Source organism: Amblyraja radiata, chromosome 32, assembly GCF_010909765.2.
Source record: "Amblyraja radiata isolate CabotCenter1 chromosome 32, sAmbRad1.1.pri, whole genome shotgun sequence".
NCBI lineage: Eukaryota > Metazoa > Chordata > Chondrichthyes > Rajiformes > Rajidae > Amblyraja > Amblyraja radiata.
Window position 1 is genome coordinate 9,972,708 of NC_045987.1, and position 24,062 is coordinate 9,996,769.

The 24,062-nt window shown below is 41.0% G+C and overlaps 1 protein-coding gene across 2 annotated transcripts in view; it reads right to left on the minus strand.

The window, feature by feature from the left end:
• The window catches only part of col27a1 (collagen type XXVII alpha 1 chain), a 323,681-nt gene that overhangs the window by 126,119 nt on the left and 173,500 nt on the right, over nucleotides 1–24,062 (minus strand). For both annotated transcript variants that reach the window (XM_033048904.1, XM_033048906.1), the window contains exons 20-26: nucleotides 13,328–13,381; nucleotides 13,012–13,065; nucleotides 12,011–12,055; nucleotides 8,928–8,981; nucleotides 6,819–6,863; nucleotides 4,917–4,970; nucleotides 3,838–3,891 (exon numbers count right to left, since the gene is read on the minus strand). In XM_033048904.1, the coding sequence (XP_032904795.1) occupies nucleotides 3,838–3,891; nucleotides 4,917–4,970; nucleotides 6,819–6,863; nucleotides 8,928–8,981; nucleotides 12,011–12,055; nucleotides 13,012–13,065; nucleotides 13,328–13,381 (360 nt within the window). The remainder of the gene's footprint in view (nucleotides 1–3,837; nucleotides 3,892–4,916; nucleotides 4,971–6,818; nucleotides 6,864–8,927; nucleotides 8,982–12,010; nucleotides 12,056–13,011; nucleotides 13,066–13,327; nucleotides 13,382–24,062) is intronic.

A 24,062-nucleotide genomic window follows, 5' to 3' on the forward strand; every position in this document is an offset into this window, starting at 1 on the left:
ACCATGCCACACTTTGTCTTTGAAAACTGTGCAAACAAGTTGAGGTTTATTACTCAAAGTGCTGAAGTAACACAGCGGATCAGGCTCCATCCCTGGAGAATGGATAGGTGGTGTTTTTGGATCGGGACCCTTCTTCGACTGTTCTCCAGGAATGATGACTAACCTGCTAAATTATTCCACCATTTTGTGATTTTTTTGTAAACCAGCATCTGCAGTTCCTTGTTTTTACATTACATTACATTCCTCTCTCAATTTCCAATCACTCCTTTGCCAGGCTACTTGTCTTGGATGAAAACATAGTAAAACATAGCCAGTTGGTAAAACAGTGTTGTGGTCCAACTACCCCTTTTACTTCTGTGTTGAAAGTACCTGTGCTTCTGATCACTGAGACCATAAGTAACGTTACTGGGTGTCATTTTTGTCAGTAAATAGGATTCCACATGTGGAGAGGCTATTTACTGACACCTCAGTGTACCAATACCACAATGCAAATACAAAGCTAACATCTTCCTGACAAAAAAAATAATGTCCTGAGATTCTGTTCTTTAATTCTGAATACAGTGCAGTTATCTTGAGCAACAACATGTTAAAATATAGTATATTTTTAGAATGATATTTGCAATACATCACCTCTATGGTTTGATAATTACACATTAGTCTATAAGATCAATCATGTCAGTAGGCACGACAGAAACATTGTAATTAAGAAGAAGAATGGAAAATCAATTTATATATTTAATCAATTCATTTCTCAACTTTAGTTTTTAGTTTTTAAAGATATAGCACACAGAGTCTGCGATCCCTGTACACTAACACTATCCTACACACTAAGGACAATTTTCAATTTTTACCAAAGCCAAATTATTCTGCAAACCTATACATCTTTGGAGTGTGGGAGGAAACTGGAGCACTCAGGAGAAACCCATGGGGTCACGGGGCGAACGTACAAACTCTGTACAGACAGCTGGTTTCTTCACTATTTTTAATAATTCATATTCACTGTGGCCACCAGATGGAGCAGTTCAGCAGCAGCATGTAGTAAAGATGGCACAAAAACTCTGGCAGACCATTGTACCTTTGAGAAACACTTCTGTTAGTTTATTTATTTATCTGCAACAAATACTCCCCTCCCACCTTTACCCCTCTTCCTTTCCCTGTCCCAATTGGATGCATACCCATTTCTCCCACATTCCTGCCTCCCTTTATCCGTATCCCCCTTCCACCTATATCCCTTCCTCTTGGATCACATATCACATCTTAGATTCATAGAGTCATATAGCGTGGAAAGAGATCCGTTGACCCAGGGCAGCACGGTGGTGCAGAGGTAGAATTGCTGCCTTACAGCGCTTTCAGCCCCGGAGACGCGGGTTCGATCCTGACAGAAAATGTTGGAAATATTCAGCAGACCAGGCAGCATTGTTGACGGGAGTCGACATTGATGAAACATTAACTCTGCTTCACTTTCTATTGTTGTAGCATTGGCCTGTTGTGTGATTATAACCTTCCCTTTTTATGTCCGATTTATAGCACTGGCAGTATTTTATTTCCGAATACCTGATAATAAAAAATTGCAGACTCTATGTATTTCAGAACTTGCATTTATAGGAGTATATTTTATCCATTGTGCAAGTCTGTCAGTTATCTAAGAAATAATCATGAAGCTATTATTTTCTCATCATACAAATGGTGGATCAGTGGTTGAGTTGCTACCTTACAATGCCAAAGACCCGGGTTCGATCCTGACTGCGGGTGCTCTCTGTACAGAGTTTGTACATCCTCCCCGTGACCTGCGTGGGTTTTCTCCGAGATCTCGGGTTTCTTCCCACGCTCCAAAGACCTAGAGGTTTGTAGGTTAATTTGCTAGCAAGGATTGTAAATTATCCCTAGTGTGTGCAGGATAGTGTTAGTGTGCAGGGATTGCTGGTCGGCGCGGACTCAGTGGCTGAAGGTCCTGTTTCTGTGCTGTATCTCTAAACTAAACTAAACAAATGTGTATGATGGATGGAAACTGTCAACATAACTCAGAAAACATGGCTTTCGTAATAACATGGGGGAGAGGGTATGGGGGAGGAACAAGTAAATAAGGGAGAGGGAGATAAATGGGAGGGGGAAAAGAGGTTGAAAGAGTTGAGAGATAGCAGGGGAAAGGAATGTGAGGAAGCAATGGGGTGGGAAAAGAGGAGAGCGGATAAAAGGACAGGATGGTAGGGGAAGGAGAGAGGAAGGAGAATAAAAAGAGGAAAAACATACATTAATGGTCAAGAGCAAAGTGGTGAGAAAGGGAGTCGAGGAAGAGAATGAAAAGGGGAAAGGGAAGGTAGAGGAGGCTATGGGAGTGGTAGGGAAGAGAGAAGGGAAGAATTGAAAGGAATGCTAAGAGATAAGGGAAAAAGAGAAAGAGAGGGCAGAGAGAAGGGAGGGAATGAGAAGATGGTGAAGAGACAAGAGGAGAGAAGGGGTCGTTGATGTGAAAGCGGTTGGGTAAAGAGAAGGGGAAAGGGTAAAAAAAGCAGATGAGCAGAGGAATGAGAAGGAAGAATGCGTGGTTGGGAAACATAGAAACATAGGTGCAGGAATAGGCCATTCGGCCCTTCGAGCCAGCACCACCATTCAATATGATCATGGCTGATCATCTAAAATCAGTACCCCGTTTTCCCCATATCCCTTGATTCCTTTAGCCCTAAGAGCTAAATCTAACTCTCTCTTGAAAACATCCAGTGAATTGGCCTCCACTGCCTTCTGTGGCAGAGAATTACACAGATTCACAACTCTCCCGGTGAAGAAGATTTTCTTCATCTCACTCCTAAATGGCCTACCCCTTATTCTTAAACTGTTACCCCTGGTCCTGGACTCCCCCAACATAGGGAACATTTTTCCTGCATCTAGCCTGTCCAATCTTTTAAGAATTTTATATGTTTCTATAAGATCCCCTCTCATCCCAAATTCCAGTGAATACAAGCCCAGTCGACCCATTCTTTCATCATAAGTCAGTCCCGCCATCATTGAAATTAACCTGGTGAACCTACGCAGTACTCCCTCAATAGCAATAATGTCCTTCCTCAAATTAGGAGACCAAAATTACACACAATACTCAAGGTACGGTCTCACTAGGGCCGTGTACAACTGCAGTAGGACCTCCTTGCTCCTAAACTCAAATCCTCTCGCAATGAAGGCCAACATGCCATTAGCTTTCTTCACTGCCTGCTGAACCTGCATGCTAACTTTCAGTGACTGATGTACAAGCACACCCAGGTCTCTTGGCACCTCCCCTAATCTGACACCATTCAGATAATAATCTGCCTTCCTGCTTCTGCCCACTCACCCAACCTATCCAAGTCACCCTGTAGCCTCATAGCATCCGCATCGCAGCTCACACTGCCACCCAGCTTTGTGTCATCCACAAACTTGGAGATGTCACATTTAATTCCCTCGTCTAAATCGTTAATATATATTGTAAATAACTAGGGTCCCAGCAGCAAGCCTTGCGGTAACCCACTAGTCACGGCCTGCATTCTGAAAAGGACCCGTTAATTCTTACTCTTTGCTTCCTGTCTACCAACTAGTTCTCTATCCATGTCAATACCCTACCCACAATACCATGTGCTCCAATTTTGCACACTAACAGACAGAGAGATGGAAACTGCAGAAAAATGAGGGGGAATGGGTGGAGAAAGAAGTCAGGAGGAAAGAGGGCAGGGAGGAGGGAGAAGGTAGTAAAAGAGGATTAAGGAAGGGGAGTGGGGAAGGTTTGTAGAGACAGGCTTGTTGAGTAGTTGTAGGAGCAGGAGTGTAGGGAGGCAAAGAGATAGGGAGAGGGACGCCAAACGTCCTCCTTACCATTGCTCCCTTAACTCCTGGAGGACCTGGAGGACCTGTTTCACCACGATCACCCTGCAGAAACAAGAGTAAGCAATGGTCAGTGGGTATTCCAGAGTACACTTTACATAACGCTCTAACATGAGACTTTAGAGAGATGGGACCAATGGCCTTGGTGTGCGCTGTTTATCATGGATCCAATGTGTTTCGAATATGATGGGGAAAGGGCAGTGTAAAATGTTGAGTGTTTGGATTCAGAATTGTAATGTCTTCAGCATTTTGCGTTTACACTTGAACCAGATTCATGGAGATATCCTTCTTGTATCCATGGTACATTAATGTAATTAAAATAAAAACTGCAGATGCTGGTTTATACTAAAGATAGACACAAAATGATGGCATGACTCAGCGGGTCAGGCAGTGTCTCTGGAGAACATGGATAGATGACATTTCGGATCGAGACCCTTTTCAGACTTCCCTACTAGAATCAGTCTGAAGAAGGGTCCCGACCAGAAATGTCACCCATCCATGTTCTCCAGAGATGCTGCCTGACCCGCTGAGTTACTGCAGCATTTTGTGTCTATCCATGTAGCACCATATCCCTTTATGCAGTCAATTCCCCATAGAAAAATGAAGCTTAGTGATTGAATAGCAAAATATACCATACATACCATCTAAATTACACATTTTAAACATTGTTTCCCTTTTCTTTAATCACATTCAGTTCCTTATTTTGGTTCATTTTGCATGTGCTTCCAACCTTTCCTGGATAAAAGGCAAATTTTCCATTAAAATGCCTGAATTAGTTCTGACATTCCCTGTTATTTCACCTGTGAGGGGATTTGCTTCTGCAAATTAGTGGAATTTGCCAATATGGGACAAAAATAAAATGCTATTTCCGACAAATTGAGTAATGTGTTAATTGTAGAGAATGGAGTAAATGCAATGCCTTTACATACTATGGACTTGAAACCTATCACTGGGTTAGATGACATATTATTTTGTTCAAAACAGCCATTAATATCCATGCGTAATTCTGATGCCTATTATATTCCAACATCTCAGTTTTAACATAAATTGACGGTATTAATTCTATATACCTTTTCCCCAATCTTCCCAAGCTCTCCAATTGGTCCCATGAATCCTGCCATGCCCTGGTAAAGAAAAGAACATTCTTTCATTTTAAAAGCAATAACAAACATTGTGAATCCACCAATTAATAACTAACTTGACCTGGAAATTGTGCATGGACTTTGAAACATTTGTTACTTCATTGATTAATCAGGTTTGCATATGAGCAGCAATTTTATACTAATTATCCTAAATTGGGTCACAAAATGTCCAGCCAATACAAAAAAGTTCAAACAGGGCCCTTAGAAATCTGTAGAAAACAGGATTGGCTGGATTGCCAATATTATTATTATTATTTTCCGTTGACTGAAATGGACCGAGTGACACTGCACTCTTATTTTTTGTGTCAGTTGTATCATTATGACCTGGGTGGCAGAACATCAAACCTTTGTCACGGCCTCGAAAAACTTGATCAAATTAGTAAGATATGGCCTGCCTTGTACAAGGCCATGCTCACTGTTCCTAATTACCCCATTCCCTTTCAAATGGGCGTAAATCCTTTCTGAAGAATCCTCTCCAATAACTTAACAATCCTTCTTGTATCATGAGGCTTACTGGCCTATAATTCCTTGGAATCTCTCTATTTTCCTTCATATATTTTTTTTAAATTACAGTTAAGTATTGTTAGGTAATGCTGATTATTTAATTTTTTGAACAATTCATCATTTTCATTGATCTGTTTAATTTCTATCACATTTTGAAATAGTTTTAACCAGTATTCCAGTGGGATTTATGGACGGAAGGCACTGCACAGATCAGATCTGAATTAAGTTCCTCAGTGAGTGCAAAAATAGTGGAGGTACCAGAAAATCATAATAAGTCACCGAACATTACAGTTTAACGGACTATTTAGTTTATGCTTGTTCGATTAAAAATCAATCCTATCAATTCCACTTCCCTACTTTGACTCCATATTGCTGCAGCCCTTTTTACTTTATAAACTAGAAATTCATTTCAACTTATCTTGGTTATCCTGTTCTGATCAGATCTTTGCACATGGCCTACATGCAGAATTTCCGTATCTCTTATATGTATTAATATCTCAATAGTTCATGACTACCTGGGACATAATACAGATTCATGATATCCATTTTTTCCATGCTGTACAAATAGTGATTTTATGGAAATGCTGTATTAATTTATGTTGCTTACTCATTATCTACTTGAAAATGTATGCCTGCTCCCCTGGTAGCTTAGATAATGCAGCAACCAGCGAATCTATCTTTAACTGTGTACTGTTTGCGAGGCACTAACAATGACCAATGGACGATTCTCCCCATGAAACACAGTCTCTCATTCCTGCCATAAGTGTAGATCCTTGGGTTCTGCTTGCCACTTCTCCATGGCCATCTGTTATGTTTGTGATACTCCCAACATGTAGCAACTTGTCAAAAGAATCGCTCAGCATACAATGACGGTTCTGATTTTATTCACCTTGTTTATTTTGAAATAGTTTTAAAATTAATTTAAAACATTTGTAGAGTTAAAATTGAGCAAAATGTACTGAAGGCACAAGATGTTTGCAAACAATCTCTACACTTATTATTTATGGAAATAAGATACTTACAGTGCTTCATTGACAATGATCAATTTCCCAACTATGCAGTGCAATGACTGGACCACAATTTGTTCTCCAGCAATCAGTATTTTTATTGATCAGCACATACAACATTTCAATATTGCCAGCTCATCACAAACAGTTGTAAAAGCCCATGTTTGGTTTGCGAATGTGTTTTAGCTAGACTAAGTGCTTAAATGGTGCATGGTTAAAATTGGACACGTTTAGATTTATGCCAGATGTGCAATAATTAAAATACGGCTTGACACAATGAATTGTGGTTATGAAGTGTGAACAGAAAGCCAATCCGTACCTGCTCTCCAACTTTCCCCACTTTTCCAAGATCGCCAGGTTCACCCTTTGGGTTGGGAGAAAACAATCAAAAATCTTAGCAAATACAGCTTCATACTAACATATTTAAAGATTATTTTGAAATGTTACAAAATTCTCCAGAACCTGGAATTTCTACAAGAAAAGAAAACAAATTCCTCAATCTAAATAATGCACTTCCAGGATCAGTGGGGGCCTGATTACAGTTTATCACAAATCAATACATTTATCTCTAAAGCTTCAACTTATTTAAGCTCAACATGTTCATGGTCATAAAACAATAGCCAGATTCATATGTGCACAATGGGCCCATGAAATTCCATGAAAATGGCATGCTCGTCATAAGTAATAGAGGCAATGCCATTAAACTATTATATAAAATTATATATCAAGTCATCCGATACTGTCACATCCATAGAAGTTCAATACTTAACTAAGATCGGAATGCAGTCATTATATCAAGATAATCTTACATTTATTACTTTCCTATAATCTGTGCTTCCCTTGCAGTACATAGATATTGAATAAATGATGCATACTTCCAAAGCAGTTCTTCATTGCCACTAAATAATAAACAGAATTTCAAACAGAACCTCGCAGTTACCAAAGTGCGGGAAACAGTTCAATGTGAGGTCAAATGTTAGGAAAATGATGGAATCTCCCTTTGATATTTGAGATACCAATTCATTTTTTGTTGCAAATATTTCACTACGATAGGCTGTGTGCTGAGCAAAGTGCCTTACTTCTAGACAAAAATGTACCAGTACACATCTCAATTAAAATTAAGTTATATTTATCAACAATTTTTTTCCATTAACATACCCAACATTGGGGATATTTAATTTATAATAACTAAATTCTAATTCTAAATAAATAAATGTTCTAATTCATTCACTTATATTGTCCAATCGCTAAGCATGATTAATAAACATACGTGTCACATTAGAGGTGCTGGTACAGTGTACTGGCACGGACCGTCACAAGAAAAACTATGGCTGTGCAAGGAAATGATTATAATCTCTGATTCACTCTTGTGTGTGTAATGTTATGGTGTAAGTGTGACTATAATTATGAAAAAGTGCACAACTTTAGAAAGTTTCACACATTTCTTCCTAAAAAAAGCACAAAATTAAGAATGTTTTGAGTCCACAGAATGTTTAATACTCAATAAAACATGAACTTGCTTTGTGAGTGTCAGGCAAGAGAATTGATTTTAATTCAAGTTGGAGCTCACAGATACCACAGCTCCATTTACATCAGCACTCTGGCCAATTACACATCACCCGTGGGATGTCTGGATCCTGTGCCTGTTTTTTGTAATAGTTCCAATAAATTCGCAAATTACGTCTTAAAACAATGACCAGTGACTGGCAATCTGGCAAAAGTGACACTAAAAGATCAATTTAAATCATTTTCATGGATTCATATGTTCTCCTCCCAACTGGAAAAAGAATCATATGGGCAATATAATATGGTGTGTCTTTCCATTGGGGTGTCATGCTCCCAGAATCTTGATATTCTTTTGGGCTAGAAATCACAGAAATGCCTGTTTTCAAAACGTACAGGGCCATCTGCAAACATGATGTTAGAATTTAATCTCTCCCAGGCAGCCAATATATCCTCACTGCACAATTCCTGCCTCGGTGGCAAAACATAAAATGGGATAAAGAATTTGCTGATATATATTTTTGTTAACTTATACTTAATATGAAACTAAACAGTGCTAAGTTTGGTTCAATCTGCCACAATTTCAATTTAAACAAGGACCAGCCTCATTTTAGAGATTTTGGTAAAGAATTGCATTTCTATCCAGAATCATATTTCTCTCTAATCCATGCACAAATTGTTTGTAATATGACAATTTACTTTAATAAATATTTATTAAAGCTAAAGTTATATTCTGGTACTATCAAATGAAGTTAGGACATCTCTCAGAGGACATCAATGAACTTTAGTGTAATGTGATCGTGAAATGTTGGAGGAAACATTTCTTGAAATGCATTTTAGATTTTACTGTTTAGCTGTAATTCTAGTTAAATGCACACGGAGCAGTCAAAATATGATCAATGTTGTATATCCATGTATTCTTTACCTTAGGACCATCAGGTCCTGGTTTGCCTGGAAATCCTCTCCTCCCAGGACGTCCCTAGAATAATACACATAAATAGAAAGAAATTAATACCACATGCTTGAATAATAGATCCATTCCAAAACCCATTGAGAAGAATTGTAAATGTCTTTAAAAGTTGGGGGCTACCTCAGTACATTGGTGTAATACATCATATAGCCCTTGAAATTTGGGGACCTGCCCAAGTGGAATGCATTCCACACAATTAGGAGTAGGAACATTACAGGCAGCTCTTGTACAAATTCCTGATAGATGTCCCAGGTGGGTGAAACTCTCCTCCATGGTCGGAAATTCAAGTGGATCACAGAACAAACACTTTCGATATTGTTTGAGAAACAGTGTTTCAGAATTGGTGATGCCAAGACTCATTTAATATTACTCATACTTAACATTGATTGACATAACATTTACAAGCTTCCACCAAGCATAAAGGCATAAAGCATATGTTGACTTAGAAATAGTAATATAAATCTTTGCAGATTACTTTTAACTGCTTTTTAGTCCAGTGTTTCCTCGACCAATTGTATGACATTGTGCCTGCACAGCTGAAATCGCTGCACCTAACACAACCAAAAAGCCATTCAGGCTGAGACCTTCTTGTTTTATGCGTTTCACTGGTCTATCATAAAAAGCCTTTACTTAAATGTATCAGGAGACCTCTGGTCTCTTTAAGATTTGGATTAGCCCAGAGTTTAACAGTTGACATTATTCTGAAGGAATGGTATGCTGTAAAATGTCATCACTAATGTGGAATGTTGTCATTTATTGGGTTAGCACCTTGTTCTTTCATATCTGGTGTATGGGTTTGAAAGCAATCCAAACTGCTGGGATGAAAGTCTCTTCTTTCTTTACGGTACAGATACCATGCGAAATAAGTCTGTTCAGTGGCAAGCCAGATGTTAACAAGAACAGACTTGCTTCACAAAGCTGGCAAACCTTCAGCACATACTGGCACAGAAATTGACCACAAGAATGGACATGTGAGAAATGGGAAAATTCACACTGTGAAGAGTATCTTTCTGAGTTGGTGCTTGAGTCATATTGAGAGGATCTTAAGGGGAGTTTTTTTTAAATGAATCAGTGTGTCATGCCAGCTTTGTCATTTACTTAAGTTATTTAAATTAAAACATTCCATTTCCATCAGGGATATTACTTACTGACTCAACACAAAAATAAGTTGAACACCTAGATTTTACTTGTAATCAGCAAATAAGATCTTCACCCATCTCCTATTCAATGAGAAATCTGTAAGCAATGCAGCCTTCACTTTCCTATCAATGACAGGGTGAATCTTATCCCTAATGTGATTCATTCTGTAATGAAAATTTGATTATTCAATGTATCAATCAAGATGCCAGTTTCAATTGATATGCGGTCTGTTACAAATCTATGTTCAGTGTGCAGATATTCAAGTCATACCACATACAAACCATCCCAGAAATCTGTTAGTCACAAATTCAATTGTTCTAAATGTTATTTCTTAAATTTGATTAATCAAATCAGTAACAATGATTGGCCAAATCTCGATCGGAACTGCCAAATTCTTGTTTACATCGCTTTTTCCATAGTTTGCTTCCTCCAAATTTTGTTTGCTTCCTGCATCCTCATTTCAAATCTTGTCTTTCACTCTATCCTGCAAATTTCAGTCAATGCATCCTTCAAATTGCCCATGTCATCTTCCTTTAAAATTCCAATTTGTGCTCTTTCCTAAGCTTTCTTCCCCAAAATTTTGTTCAATGTTTCTGCACTTAAATCTTAGTCAATGTCATTTCTGCATATCATTCAAGATTGCATCAAACCTTTCCCATGAGTCTGATCTATTCCTTTGTCCTTTAAAATGTACACTCAGAGTTCTCACTTGTCCCACTCAGCATTTCCTTCCTCCAAATTATGCTTCCCATTTTCCCCTTCAAATTTTGCAGAGTTCTCACTATAATGAGTCATTAACTGGTTCAATGAAAATTGCAATTGACTGAAAGTTGTGTTTGATTTGAGAATATTCGATTTGGAAAAGATAGCGGGTTGTAAAATCTGAGAAAATTTTGAAGACTGGGGAATAGAGATACTGTAGATTAGATTTTACATCCTATTGCTTCCTTTTTCAACTCTCACGTCCTTAGATTATCCACAATAGTCAGTTGCAATTTTAATTGTGCCAGTTAAAGACAAATTACTAAAACTTTACAAAATGCTGGAAAATTCTTTAAAGTCCAATTAACATATTTAATTATTTGACGAATAAAATAACTCAAATTGAATTATTATAGAAATGAAATTATCAGATCTCCAGGTGAAAGAAAAATTGTTATGAGTAGAATATTACAGCTTTGTGGAATATTTAAGATCTCGTGAATCATTGAATACATTGGACTAGGATAAGGAAGTCTTTTCCTAGGGCATTAGGGTACAGCAAATTTCTAATTGCTTGTACAAGCATCATACTCTCCAATAGCCACCCAACAGTGGGATATTGGTAGTTACTACTGTTATGCGAATACATACTGAAAAAAACAAAAATTGTATGGTTTGATATTGTGGATTTGCTTGTAACCATGCAAATAGAATTGGACATTAATGATCATGCCATCTTCTCATCTTAAAAATGTAGGTAAGGTCTGTAAAAAACAGCTGAAGGTGGTTGGGCTAGGGTATTGCCCTGAGGAAGTCTTGCGGTAATTTTTTGGGCATGAGATAACCAACTTCAACAACCACGATCATCTTCCTTTGTGTGAGGTATCACTTGAATCAGTGGAAGTGTGCCTTTGATTCACACTCATCAGTTTTACCAGGGCTCTTAAATACTACACTTGCTTGAATCTATTCCAAAGTTAAGGACAGATTTCATCTCATACTCTCATCTCACTTTTTTGTACAGCAAAGGGCTGCGAAGAGATCTAATGAGAATATGTCTGCTCCTTTTATTCTATCCAGCACTTTGCTTCAAGGTATTAAGTTAGTTAAACAATTAAACTTTGCCTGACCATAACTTATTCCAGGTTCTTCGTGGTTCCATTGATACCAAAGAAAGTCTGATATTTTAAGCATACCTCAGGGCCTGGATCTCCCAAAGGTCCACTTGGTCCTTCATCCCCCTTTAATAAAGCATGTGAAAAGCGAATGTCAATTAATAATATGCACTGGTTATTGTAAAACGCATTAACATTTTTACTTCAAAGGCATCTTACTCCGTGGACATGCTAAAATAACTGCAATAGGAGGATTATCGGCATTATCTCACCTGCATAGTCTTTGTTAATTGGAATGAAGAAACCAGAAGTTTATTTCCATAAATTGGGAAACACGTCTGTTGATCTGAGTTGCCAATTTTTTTAAATATCGTGCTATAAATACTATTTAGACTTTAGAGATACAGCACAAAAACAGGCCCTTCGGCCCATTGAGGCCACGCTGACCAGCGATCACCCTGTACACTAACACTATCCAACCCACTAGGGACAATTTACAATTTTACCAAAACGAATTAACCTACAAACCTCCAACCAAGAAGCGGCCGTTCCAGGTAGCCCAGCCGCCGAGAGGACTCTCCCGACGCCGGGGCAAGACCACCCGGTGAGAACGGCCAGGGACATCGGGCCTCCGTAGAGGCAATTGCGGTGGCCTCAATAGGCCTGACTTTGGGGTGAACATGGGGTGGGGACTGGACATTGTGCCTTCCTCCACAGTGCTATCCACTGTGGGGGGATGATTTTTTTGTCTTGTAGGTCTGTGTCCAAGATGGCTGCCGTGAAGAGAGAGTGGACGCTGGCATGAATTGGTTGCCGCTGCTCCCTCTTCACACTGTGTTTTTGATTTTCTGTTTTTGGATTGAATCCTGTTTTTAATTTGTGTCTCTGTGATGTCCTTATTGTTATATTCCGATTATATGTTTACTATGTAAGGTGTCCTTGAGATTTTGTATGAAAGGCGCCCATTAAATATAAAATTTATTATTATTATTATTGATCCGGATGCTCCATCCTATCAACCTGAGAAGGATCCAATTATTCCCACTCTTTACTGATCAATACAGTTTTCTCTCAGGACTTACCTCTCGGCCACCCATGCCCTGTGGTCCAGGTAGACCTCGTGCTCCAGGTTTCCCCTGTAAAAAAAAATAAAGAAACTTAAATGTAGTTTATCTTTGTAAGGGAATAACTACTGCAGCCAACACATCTGACTTTCCAAATTGAGGTCTTCCAGCATTTGTTACTTTTTAAAATAATTAGTGAGGTATTTATAAAAATACAAGTACTGTTTATCAAGTAAGGACACTTTTTTGAAAGATAACCAAATATTGAAGTGAGGACATTGTTTTAGTTGTCTAATTGTTTGCCGGAATGGAAAAGACATATAAATCTGCTCACCTTTTGGCCTTCTGGACCATTTTGCCCTGGTGGTCCAATATCTCCTGGAAAACCCTTAGAGATAAAATAAAAGATGATATGTATAGATACACCACAAGTGTGAAAGATGATGGCCTATGTAAGCAACTTGCAATTGTCACCAATTGTCACCTCACAAGCTTATTTCATCCAGATGCGAAAGCCATACATGAGTTCATGAGATCATGCATCATGGACTCCAGGCCACTTGACCTGAGGGAAGAAACACCTCTCCATAACTCCCGTAAAAGTATCTGACAGTTAGCCAATTTTCTGTCTTTTGTTTTACCAGTTATCAAATCAGAAAGTTTACATTCCTATAAATGTTACTGTCACATAATACATTTAATAATGAAGCACAATTTAAAAAAAAAGTTTAAAATTTTTTTTAAAAAAAGATTTAAAAAACAAATAAAACTGTCAATAAAGGAATTTACATCCCCTTTGCTCCCTTTTCCACATTCCTACAATTCTCATTGAAATAACCTGGTGCTGGATTTGGCACATTTACCCAGTGCCAATGGGAAATCCAACAGAGGACCATTTTGGCAGATTGAGCCCCCAAAACGGCAGAATTATTTGGAATTTGCAATTTTAAACTGCATGTTCATGGATTAGATTTGCTGACGCATAGCAGTAACAATAGTTTTTGTGTCAAGTTGCATCTGCATTCAGTTGTTTTTGAAAAGAAAATAGATGCATTTTGACCACATCAATGTTATGGTGCTAAACCAGATGAAATCTGTAGCTAATTTGGAATATTTTGGACACAAGAACACAGGAAAGTAGGAGAAGGAGAAGGTCCACAGGCCCCGCATGCCTGAGCCACCATGCAATATGATCATGGCTGATCTTGGCTGGTTTCAACTCATTTTCTGTACCATTTCTCCCAAAACATCAATTCCTCTGAGTTTAAAACATTTATCGATCTTCACCATAAATATATCACATGATCTGATTTCTACCACCTTTGGGGACAGCGAAAACCCCAAATTCACTAGCCCATGATAGAATACATTTCTACGGCTTCAGTTTTAAATGATTGGCCTCTTATGTCCCCATTTAAATGTGATGGGGGCAACCCTCTCGTTTAGTTCAGCTTAGTTTTAGTTTTTAACATGAATACAGGCCCTACGGCCCATCGAGTCCATGGCGACCAGCGATCACCTGTACATTCTCTTTTTCCTATACACAAGGGACAATTTACAGAAGCCAATTAACCTACAAACCTGCATACCTTTCGAAAGTGGAAGGAAACTGGAGCACCTGGGGAAAACCCACAGGTGACAGGGAGAATGTACAAACTCTGTACAGACAGCACTTAGAGTCAGGATGGAATCGGGGCCTCTGGCGCTGTAAGCTAGCCACTATGCCACACATTTAGTGTATCTTCTTCGGATTGTCTTCAATGCGGCTGTATTATTTTTTGGATAAGGAATCCGAAACTGTGCATGGTGTGGCCTCACCAGCGTCTCGAACAACTGCAACAAAACATACCTAATCTTAAACTCCAACCCCTTAGCAATAATAAAGGTGAACGTGCCATTTATCAATTACTTGTGGGACTTTCTTGCTAACCTTTTGTGATTCATGCATGAGAACGCCTGGATCCTTCGGAATTTCATTAAATTCTCGCTTTGGTAACAATCCATCTTTTAATTCCTTTTACCTGGGCATGACCTAACACTTCCTCACATTAAACTCCATTTGCCAGGTTTATGTCTAAACACTCAATCTATCTATATCCTGTTACAGAATAACAACGTTCACATCACAACATACCTTTACATCTATTTTTGTATCATCCGCAAACTTGAAAACCTTAAGTTCTTCAGGACATTAATGTAAATAGTCAACAATTGAGGGCCAAGAACCAATCCCGAGGCTACTTTGCTTGTTACGTCTCCCCAGCCTGAAATGTATCTACTTATTGTGACCTTATCATTTACTGGCATTTCTAAACAACAAAGCCAACCATACCATTACAGATACCATTATGTCAAACAGTCTTTTGTTTACTACCATTACAATAATAATAATAATAATAATTTAATAATAACTAGACCAAGGGGGACCAGTTGGGTCCCGAGGGGGGGGAGAGGGGGAGGTGGAGAGAGAGTGGAGGAGAGAGAGAGGAGGGGGAGAGAGAGCAGGGGGAGAGAGCAGAGCGAAGGGGAGAGAGAGAGGAGGGGAGAGAGAGGAGGGGAGGGAGGGGGATGGGGAGAGATAGGAGGGAAAGAGAGGAGGGGAGAGAGGATGTGGAAGGGGGGTAGAGGGTAGAGAGGAGTGGGGAGAGAGGAGGTGCGGAGAAGGGTAGTGGGGAGAGATGGACACAGAGAGGGACACAGAGGCACAGAGAGGGAGGGGAGGAGAGAGGGGCGCGCGAGGGGGCAGAGAGTTTAGCGGGGGGGTGAGAGGTTAGAGGGGGGGAGAGAGTTTGAGGGGTGGGGGGGCGGGGTGACAAGCCAGGTGGGGGGTCAAAAGCAAGCTGGTGACCTTGGGATCTGCAGAACTTGCTCGTTGTTTCTGCGCCTTGAAGAACGGGGGACACACACACACACACACACACACACACACACACACACACACACACACACACACACACACACACACACACACACACACACACACACACACACACACACACACACACACACACACACACACACACACACACACACACACACACACACACACACACACACACACACACAGTTTTAATAAGCATATGATATGATGATATTAGTCATTCTTCATGACTGATATGATGATGGTGATGATGATAATGAGGGCCATTTGAATTGCTTGTTCATCAATGTTTATTCTAATGAAGCCAACAAAATGACTTTCAGAGCACTCTGTCCCTATTATAGAAAGATTTAATACGAACAGCCAGAGATGCATTTCCCCATATAATATTTATTGATGCATACATCTGTTGCCTCTCAGCAATATCCAATAGCATAAGCCTCTCAGCAATATCCTATTTCAATACTTGGCCAAGGATAAATTAGACTCCAGACAGTCTCTGGTGAATCATCTAAAATTATACCACTAAAAGCATCACTGTTGGAGTGGTGCATGAGGCAGAGAAGGGAGTGCAGTCAGTCATGAAGAATGACTAATATCTTCCCTCAGAATGAAACCCATTTAACAGCTGACTGTTTGGTTCCAGCAAATTTTGGTTTAACTCAGTTAAACATGGTTGAAAGAAAAATTAAGTTGTATTAAATTGCTGTCTATTTGAGGGGGGGGGGGGGGGGGGGGGGGGGGGGTGGTAAACCAAAGGAAGCTCTGCATTGTGTCTATCCAACTATGGTAACATAGAGCTGTATGACTCCATGAAATGAAGAAATGCCGTTGTGGCTTTTTGAAAGATATATTCAAGGTTGTCACTGTAGCAGATAAACCATAGGGTGATGAACAAATGGAGTTAATTGATGATTCATGGGAAAAAAATTATTTGGAATTGTAACCATTAAACCAATTGCTTAACCACAGCTCTTTGCTCAATGTAATTTGCCTTGGATGTCATTTGCTAATAATGATTATCTGTTGGTGTTGGATAGAAACATAGAAACATAGAAATTAGGTGCAGGAGTAGGCCATTCGGTCCTTCGAGCCTGCACCGCCATTCAATATGATCATGGCTGATCATCCAACTCAGTATCCCGTACCTGCCTTCTCTCCATACCCTCTGATCCCCTTAGCCACAATGGCCACATCTAACTCCCTCTTAAATATAGCCAATGAACTGGCCTCGACTACCCTCTGTGGCAGAGAGTTCCAGAGATTCACCACTCTCTGTGTGAAAAAAGTTCTTCTCATCTCGGTTTTAAAGGATTTCCCCCTTATCCTTAAGCTGTGACCCCTTGTCCTGGACTTCCCCAACATCGGGAGCAATCTTCCTGCATCTAGCCTGTCCAACCCCTTAAGAATTTTGTAAATTTCTATAAGATCCCCTCTCAATCTCCTAAATTCTAGAGAGTATAAACCAAGTCTATCCAGTCTTTCTTCATAAGACAGTCCTGACATCCCAGGAATCAGTCTGGTGAACCTTCTCTGCACTCCCTCTATGGCAATAATGTCCTTCCTCAGATTTGGAGACCAAAACTGTACGCAATACTCCAGGTGTGGTCTCACCAAGACCCTGTACAACTGCAGTAGAACCTCCCTGCTCCTATACTCAAATCCTTTTGCTATGAAAGCTAACATACCATTCGCTTTCTTCACTGCCTGCTGCACCTGCATGCCCACTTTCAATGACTGGTGTACCATGACACCCAGGTCTCGCTGCATCTCCCCTTTTCCTAGTCGGCCACCATTTAGATAATAGTCTGCTTTCCTGTTTTTGCCACCAAAATGGATAACCTCACATTTATCCACATTATACTGCATCTGCCAAACATTTGCCCACTCACCCAGCCTATCCAAGTCACCTTGCAGTCTCCTAGCATCCTCCTCACAGCTAACACTGCCCCCCAGCTTAGTGTCATCCGCAAACTTGGAGATATTGCCTTCAATTCCCTCATCCAGATCATTAATATATATTGTAAATAGCTGGGGTCCCAGCACTGAGCCTTGCGGTACCCCACTAGTCACTGCCTGCCATTGTGAAAAAGACCCGTTTACTCCTACTCTTTGCTTCCTGTTTGCCAGCCAGTTCTCTATCCACATCAATACTGAACCCCCAATGCCGTGTGCTTTAAGTTTGTATACTAATCTCTTATGTGGGACTTTGTCGAAAGCCTTCTGGAAGTCCAGATACACCACATCCACTGGTTCTCCCCTATCCACGCTACTAGTTACATCCTCGAAAAATTCTATAAGATTCGTCAGACATGATTTACCTTTTGTAAATCCATGCTGACTTTGTCCAATGATTTCACCACTTTCCAAATGTGCTGCTATCCCATCTTTAATAACTGACTCTAGCAGTTTCCCCACTACCGATGTTATACAATACAATACAATACAATTCAATTTATTGTCATTTGGACCCCTTGAGGTCCAAACGAAATATCGTTTCTGCAGCCATACATTACAAACAAATAGACCCAAGACACAACATAATTTACATAAACATCCATCACATTGCTGTGATGGAAGGCCAAAAAAACTTATCTCTCCACTGCACTCCCCCCCCCCGATGTCAGAGTCAAAGTCAAAGTCAAAGCCCCCGGCGGGCGATGGCGAATTGTCCCGCGGCCATTAAAGCCACGCCGGGTGATGCAAGGCCGCACACCGGGTCTAGTTGTTAGAGCCCCCGGCGCGCGCTCGCAGTCCCGCAGCCATTCCAAGCCGCGCGGGGCGGTGCTGTAAGGCCCCGCTCAGGTAATCTTCAACCCCGCAATTCGGGCGGGAGAAGTCGCCATTGCGGAAGCCCTGAAAAGCGGTCTCCCTCCAGGGACCCGCGGGCTCCCGGTGCCGCCCGCCAAACCCGCAGTTGCAGCCACCGAATCTCCGGAGGTCGGGCCGCAGCAGCGTCCACCACAGCTCCACCCGCTCTGGACTCGGCCAGCTCCGCGACGGTGAGGTGAGTAGTCGGCACCATAGCCCCCGGTCTTCCTGTTGGAGGCCGCTCCTCGTTGCAGCCCCAACGACAATGGAGACCCGACAACGAAAAGGTCGGGTCTCCCGTGCAGGGAGAGATTTAAAAGTACCCCCCCCCCCCCCCCCCACACCACACCACCCCCACCCCCCCCATACACATACCCCAACAAAAATAACAAAAACTACATAAAAACATAAGACATAAAATAATAAAAACGCAGACGGACTGCAGAGGCCGCTGCTGACGAAAGTCGCGCCGTTTGTATTGTATTGTATTGTAGTATCTTGAATACATTGGTACACATTTGTTAATGCAGTTGCTATCTTTGATGTGCAAATATTTGACGTTACAATTGGGATGCTGCCACAGCAGATTGGATTCACAGGGTGGTGAATCTGTGGAATTCTTTGTCACAGAATGCTGTGGACGCAAGGTCAGTGAATATATTTAAGGCAAAGATTAGTACGGGTATCAGAGGTTATGGGGAGAAGGCAGGAGAATGGGGTTAGAAGGGAGAGATAAATCAGCCAATGTACATCTAGGACCCGCTGAACCTCAGCACAGGAGTACCGCAAGGCTGTGTACTCCCCACTCTCCTCTACTCTCTCTACACCAATGACTGCACATCCAGACTCCTCTGTCAAGCTTAAGTTTGCGGACGACACAACCCTGATTGGACTGATCCAGGATGGGGAGGAATCTTCCTACAGACAGGAGGTGACACAGCTGGCGTCCTGGTGCCATCGCAACAATGTGGAGCTCAATGCTCTTAAGACAGTGGAATTGATTGTAGACTTTAGGAGAGCTCCCCCTCCCCTCATCAACCACACTACAGTCACAACTGTGGAGTCATTTAAATTCCTCGGATCCATCATCTCCAGGACACCATCGACTCCAGTCAAAAAGGCCCAACAGAGGATATACTTCCTGCGGCAGTTAAGGAAACACAACCTGCCACAGGCAGTGATGGTCCAGTTTTACACTACCATCATAGAGTCTGGCCTCACCTTCTCCATCATGGTCTGGTTTGGCTCAGCCACCAAGCATGACATCCGGAGGCTGCAGCGCATCGTTCGATCAGCCGAGAAAGTTGTTGGCTGCAGCCTCCCCCCCATTGACGAACTGTACACTGCAAGGGCCAGGAAGCGAGCAGGTAAGATGATATCTGACCCCTCTCACCCTGACCACAAACTATTTGAAGTACTTCCTTCTGGGAGGCAACTCCGGATTATCAAAGCCGCCGCAGCCAGACATAAAAACAGCTTTTTACCACTAGCAGTATCTCTACTCAACAGCCAAAAATCTGTAGCCTCTTTTTACTCTGGTACTTTATTTTCACATGTTTAAATTATAATGTTTTATTTTTAATTGTCTGCTGAATATTGTATTTTTATCCTTTTGCGAGCAACGCATCTAGGCAAATTCCTTGTATATATACATACTTGGCTAATAAAAGTTTTTATTCATTCATTATTCATTGAATGGCGGAGTAGACTTAATGGGTCGAGTGCCCTAATTCTACTCCTATCACTTATGATCTTATAACTTATGACCTTATGATTTGTTATGGTCATATGCATCAATGTATAACACTTATTATTTGTCATCACTTATCATCCCTAACTTCTTTCAATGGAGACTGTTACAATACCATTGTATACTGTATGTACTACATCTATAATGCAGTTTAATTCTGTATGTATTGCACGATTCCTTATTCTTCTCTCAAAACACATATCCAGAACTGTGCATCATTCATTTCAACAAAGACACATAAATTGTATTGAATTGAGTATGATAGACAAAACAGAAAAACAGGAACCACAATTTAGAGTGTAGGAAGGAACTGCAGATGCTGGTTTAAACCAAAGATAGACACAAAAAGCTGGAGTAACTCGGCAGGTCAGGCAGTATCTCTGGAGAAAAGGAATGGTGACATTTTGGGTTGAGAACCTTCTTCAGATTGAGTCAGGGGTAAAGGAAATGAGAGATATCGTGATATAGAGAGAGAGAGATATAGAAGGAATGAATAAAATATATGCAAAAAAGTAGCGATGATAAAAGAAACGGGCCATTGTTAGCTGTGGGCTGGGTGAAAACGAGTTACAGACAATGAGACTCAACAAGACAACTTTGAAGTTAGTACAACGGGTGGGGGAGAGATGGAGAAAGAGGCGATGCAAGGGTAACTTGAAGTAAGAGAAATCAATATTCATATTGCTGGGTTGTGAGCTGCCCAAATGAAATATGAGGTGCTGTTTCTCCAATTTGCATTTGGCTTCACTCTGACAATGGATGGGGCCCAGGACACAAAGGTCTGTGTGGGAATAGGAAGAGGAATTAGTGTTTGGCAACCAGGAGTTCAGGTAGGTCCAGGTGCAGGCAGTGTAGAAAGCGAATGGCATGTTGGCCTTCATGAAAAGAGTAGTTGAGTATAGAAACATAGAAAATAGGTGCAGGAGTAGGCCATTCGGCCCTTCGAGCCTGCACCGCCATTCAATATGATCATGGCTGATCATCCAACTCAGTATCCTGTACCTGCCTTCTCTCCATACCCCCTGATCCCTTTAGCCACAAGGGCCACATCTAACTCCCTCTTAAATATAGCCAATGAACTGGCCTCAACTACCTTCTGTGGCAGAGAATTCCAGAGATTCACCACTCTCTGTGTGATAAATGTTTTCCTCATCTCGGTCCTAAAAGATTTCCCCCTTATCCTTAAACTGTGACCCCTTGTTCTGGACTTCCCCAACATCGGGAACAATCTTCCTGCATCTAGCCTGTCCAACCCCTTAAGAATTTTGTAAGTTTCTATAAGATCCCCCCTCAATCTTCTAAATTCTAGCGAGTACAAACCAAGTCTATCCAGTCTTTCTTCATATGAAAGTCCTGACATCCCAGGAATCAGTCTGGTGAACCTTCTCTGTACTCCCTCTATAGCAAGAATGTCCTTCCTCAGATTAGGAGACCAAAACTGTACGCAATACTCCAGGTGTGGCCTCACCAAGTCCCTGTACAACTGCAGTAGAACCTCCCTGCTCCTATACTCAAATCCTTTTGCTATGAATGCTAACATACCATTCGCCTTCTTCACTGCCTGCTGCACCTGCATGCCTACTTTTAATGACTGGTGTACCATGACACCCAGGTATAGGAGCAAAGAGGTCCTTCTGCAGTTGTACAGGGCCCTAGTGAGACCACGCCTGGAGTATTGTGTGCAGTTTTGCTCTCCAAATTTGAGGAAGGAAGTTCTTGCTATTGAGGGAATGCAGCGTAGGTTCACAAAGTTAATTCCCGGGATGGCGGGACTGTCATATGCTGAGAGAATGGAGCGACTGGGCTTGTATACTCAGGATGAGAGGAAATCTTATTGAAACATATAAGATTATTAAGGGTTTGGACACGATAGAGGCAGGAAACATGTTCCCGATGTTGTGGGAGTCCAGAATCAGGGGCCACAGTTTAAGAATAAGGTGTAAGCCATTTCGAACGGAGATGAGGAAACACTTTTTCACACAGAGAGTTGAGAGTCTGTGGAATTCTCTGGATACGAGAGAGGCCGGTTCTCTGGATACTTTCCTGCGCTTATTGTCTATTGAGTGAGTGAAAGTGTTCAGCGAAACGATTGCTCAATCTACGTTTGGTCTCGCCTATGTATAGGAGTCCACACTTTGAACAACTTTTACAGGAGATGAGGTTGGGGGAGGTGCAAGTGAACCTCTGCCTAACCTGAAAGGACTGTCGGGGTCCCTGGACAGAGTCGAGGGAGGAGGTATAGGAACAGGTGTTGCATCTCCTACGGTTGTGGGGGAAGGTACTTGCAGAGGGGGTGGTTCTCCCGAGTTATTTTTCTTCAGATTACAAATTTTTGATTAAGATTTGATTGTTACAAATTTCGAAAGGATCAATTCTAAATCTTTCCTTTAATAATCCTTAAACTTTAACTGTGGCCACTCACTATTAGAATTATTTTAAACAAAATGTTGCATCTTGCTTTGTGTAGATGACTCATAAACTCTAATGATGCATTTTGCCTAGTAGTGCTGTTTATCATCTGTTGGCTTGGCACTCAGCAGTTTTTCGGCCAACTGCATAACAACTGTCGGCACAGCTCAGAGGGGAAACATTTTTCTGAATAAGCTGATTGCCAAATAAGTCCTGACCTTGTAGTTCACGTTTTGTTTCCTGCCATGTTGCTCTGCTCCACAACTACCAACGCTTTCATTTGAAGATCTTGCAGGAGTGAACAATGCGTGTGCCGATTGCCATGGCACCTATAGTTAACCAGTGGACGGCAAAGACAAGATAATTGATCTGGGAATGTGTTTTGAACTGTGCAGTGCTACAAGGATGATATAACCTCTTACCATTGACTCTCTGCAGAGACCTTTGAACCTCATCCAGCAGAGATTATTGGAGATGATGATCTCTGCCAAGATTACTGTCGTTCAGAGAATTTGGATCATGTCTTTCACCAACTATTTTCTCTTGTGGCCAAAAGCTAGGTCCTGATTTGTCAAATAACACAGCAACAATAAATTTGAAATATCTAAATCTATGACACCAGCACCCCAAGAGTCATCAGTATGGAGTGCCACAGAGAGACACAATGCTGCAGATAAGTGCACCTCATTTTCTTGAGGATTAGAATTTGATAGTAGACAGTAACTGTGCTGGAAGCTGTGAAAAATCGATGAAGGAGCATAGAAGAAAACTTCAGCACTACTAATGGAGAGAAACAAGTCCAAGTTAACTATTGGCAGTTAAGCTGCCAATGAGCAATGCAATGCTGAAATTTTCTCAGGCCCAATTGGATTTTGGAGATGCAAACGTCGACCTGTGATCTTCTAGCCAAGAGTGGTTAGCTGTTAGAAAGCTTTGGGGAACTGTATAAGAATCTAGTAACTGTTGGCTAATAAAAAAATAACAATGATAATCATGTTTGGCTGTCCATCAACACAAAATGCAGAAAATTATAATCGTCCAGTAAGTAGCTGCTTCATATATTTAACTGGTGGCCAGAGAAGAGAATAAATAACATGGGGATGAATCATGCTGGCTGCAGCAACATTCCAGGTAAGTATAGTCCGGATGTAAGCTTCATTTGTTATAAGTCCAAGACCTACAGTACAAGGAATGGTGCTGTTCCTTGCTGGGATTTTT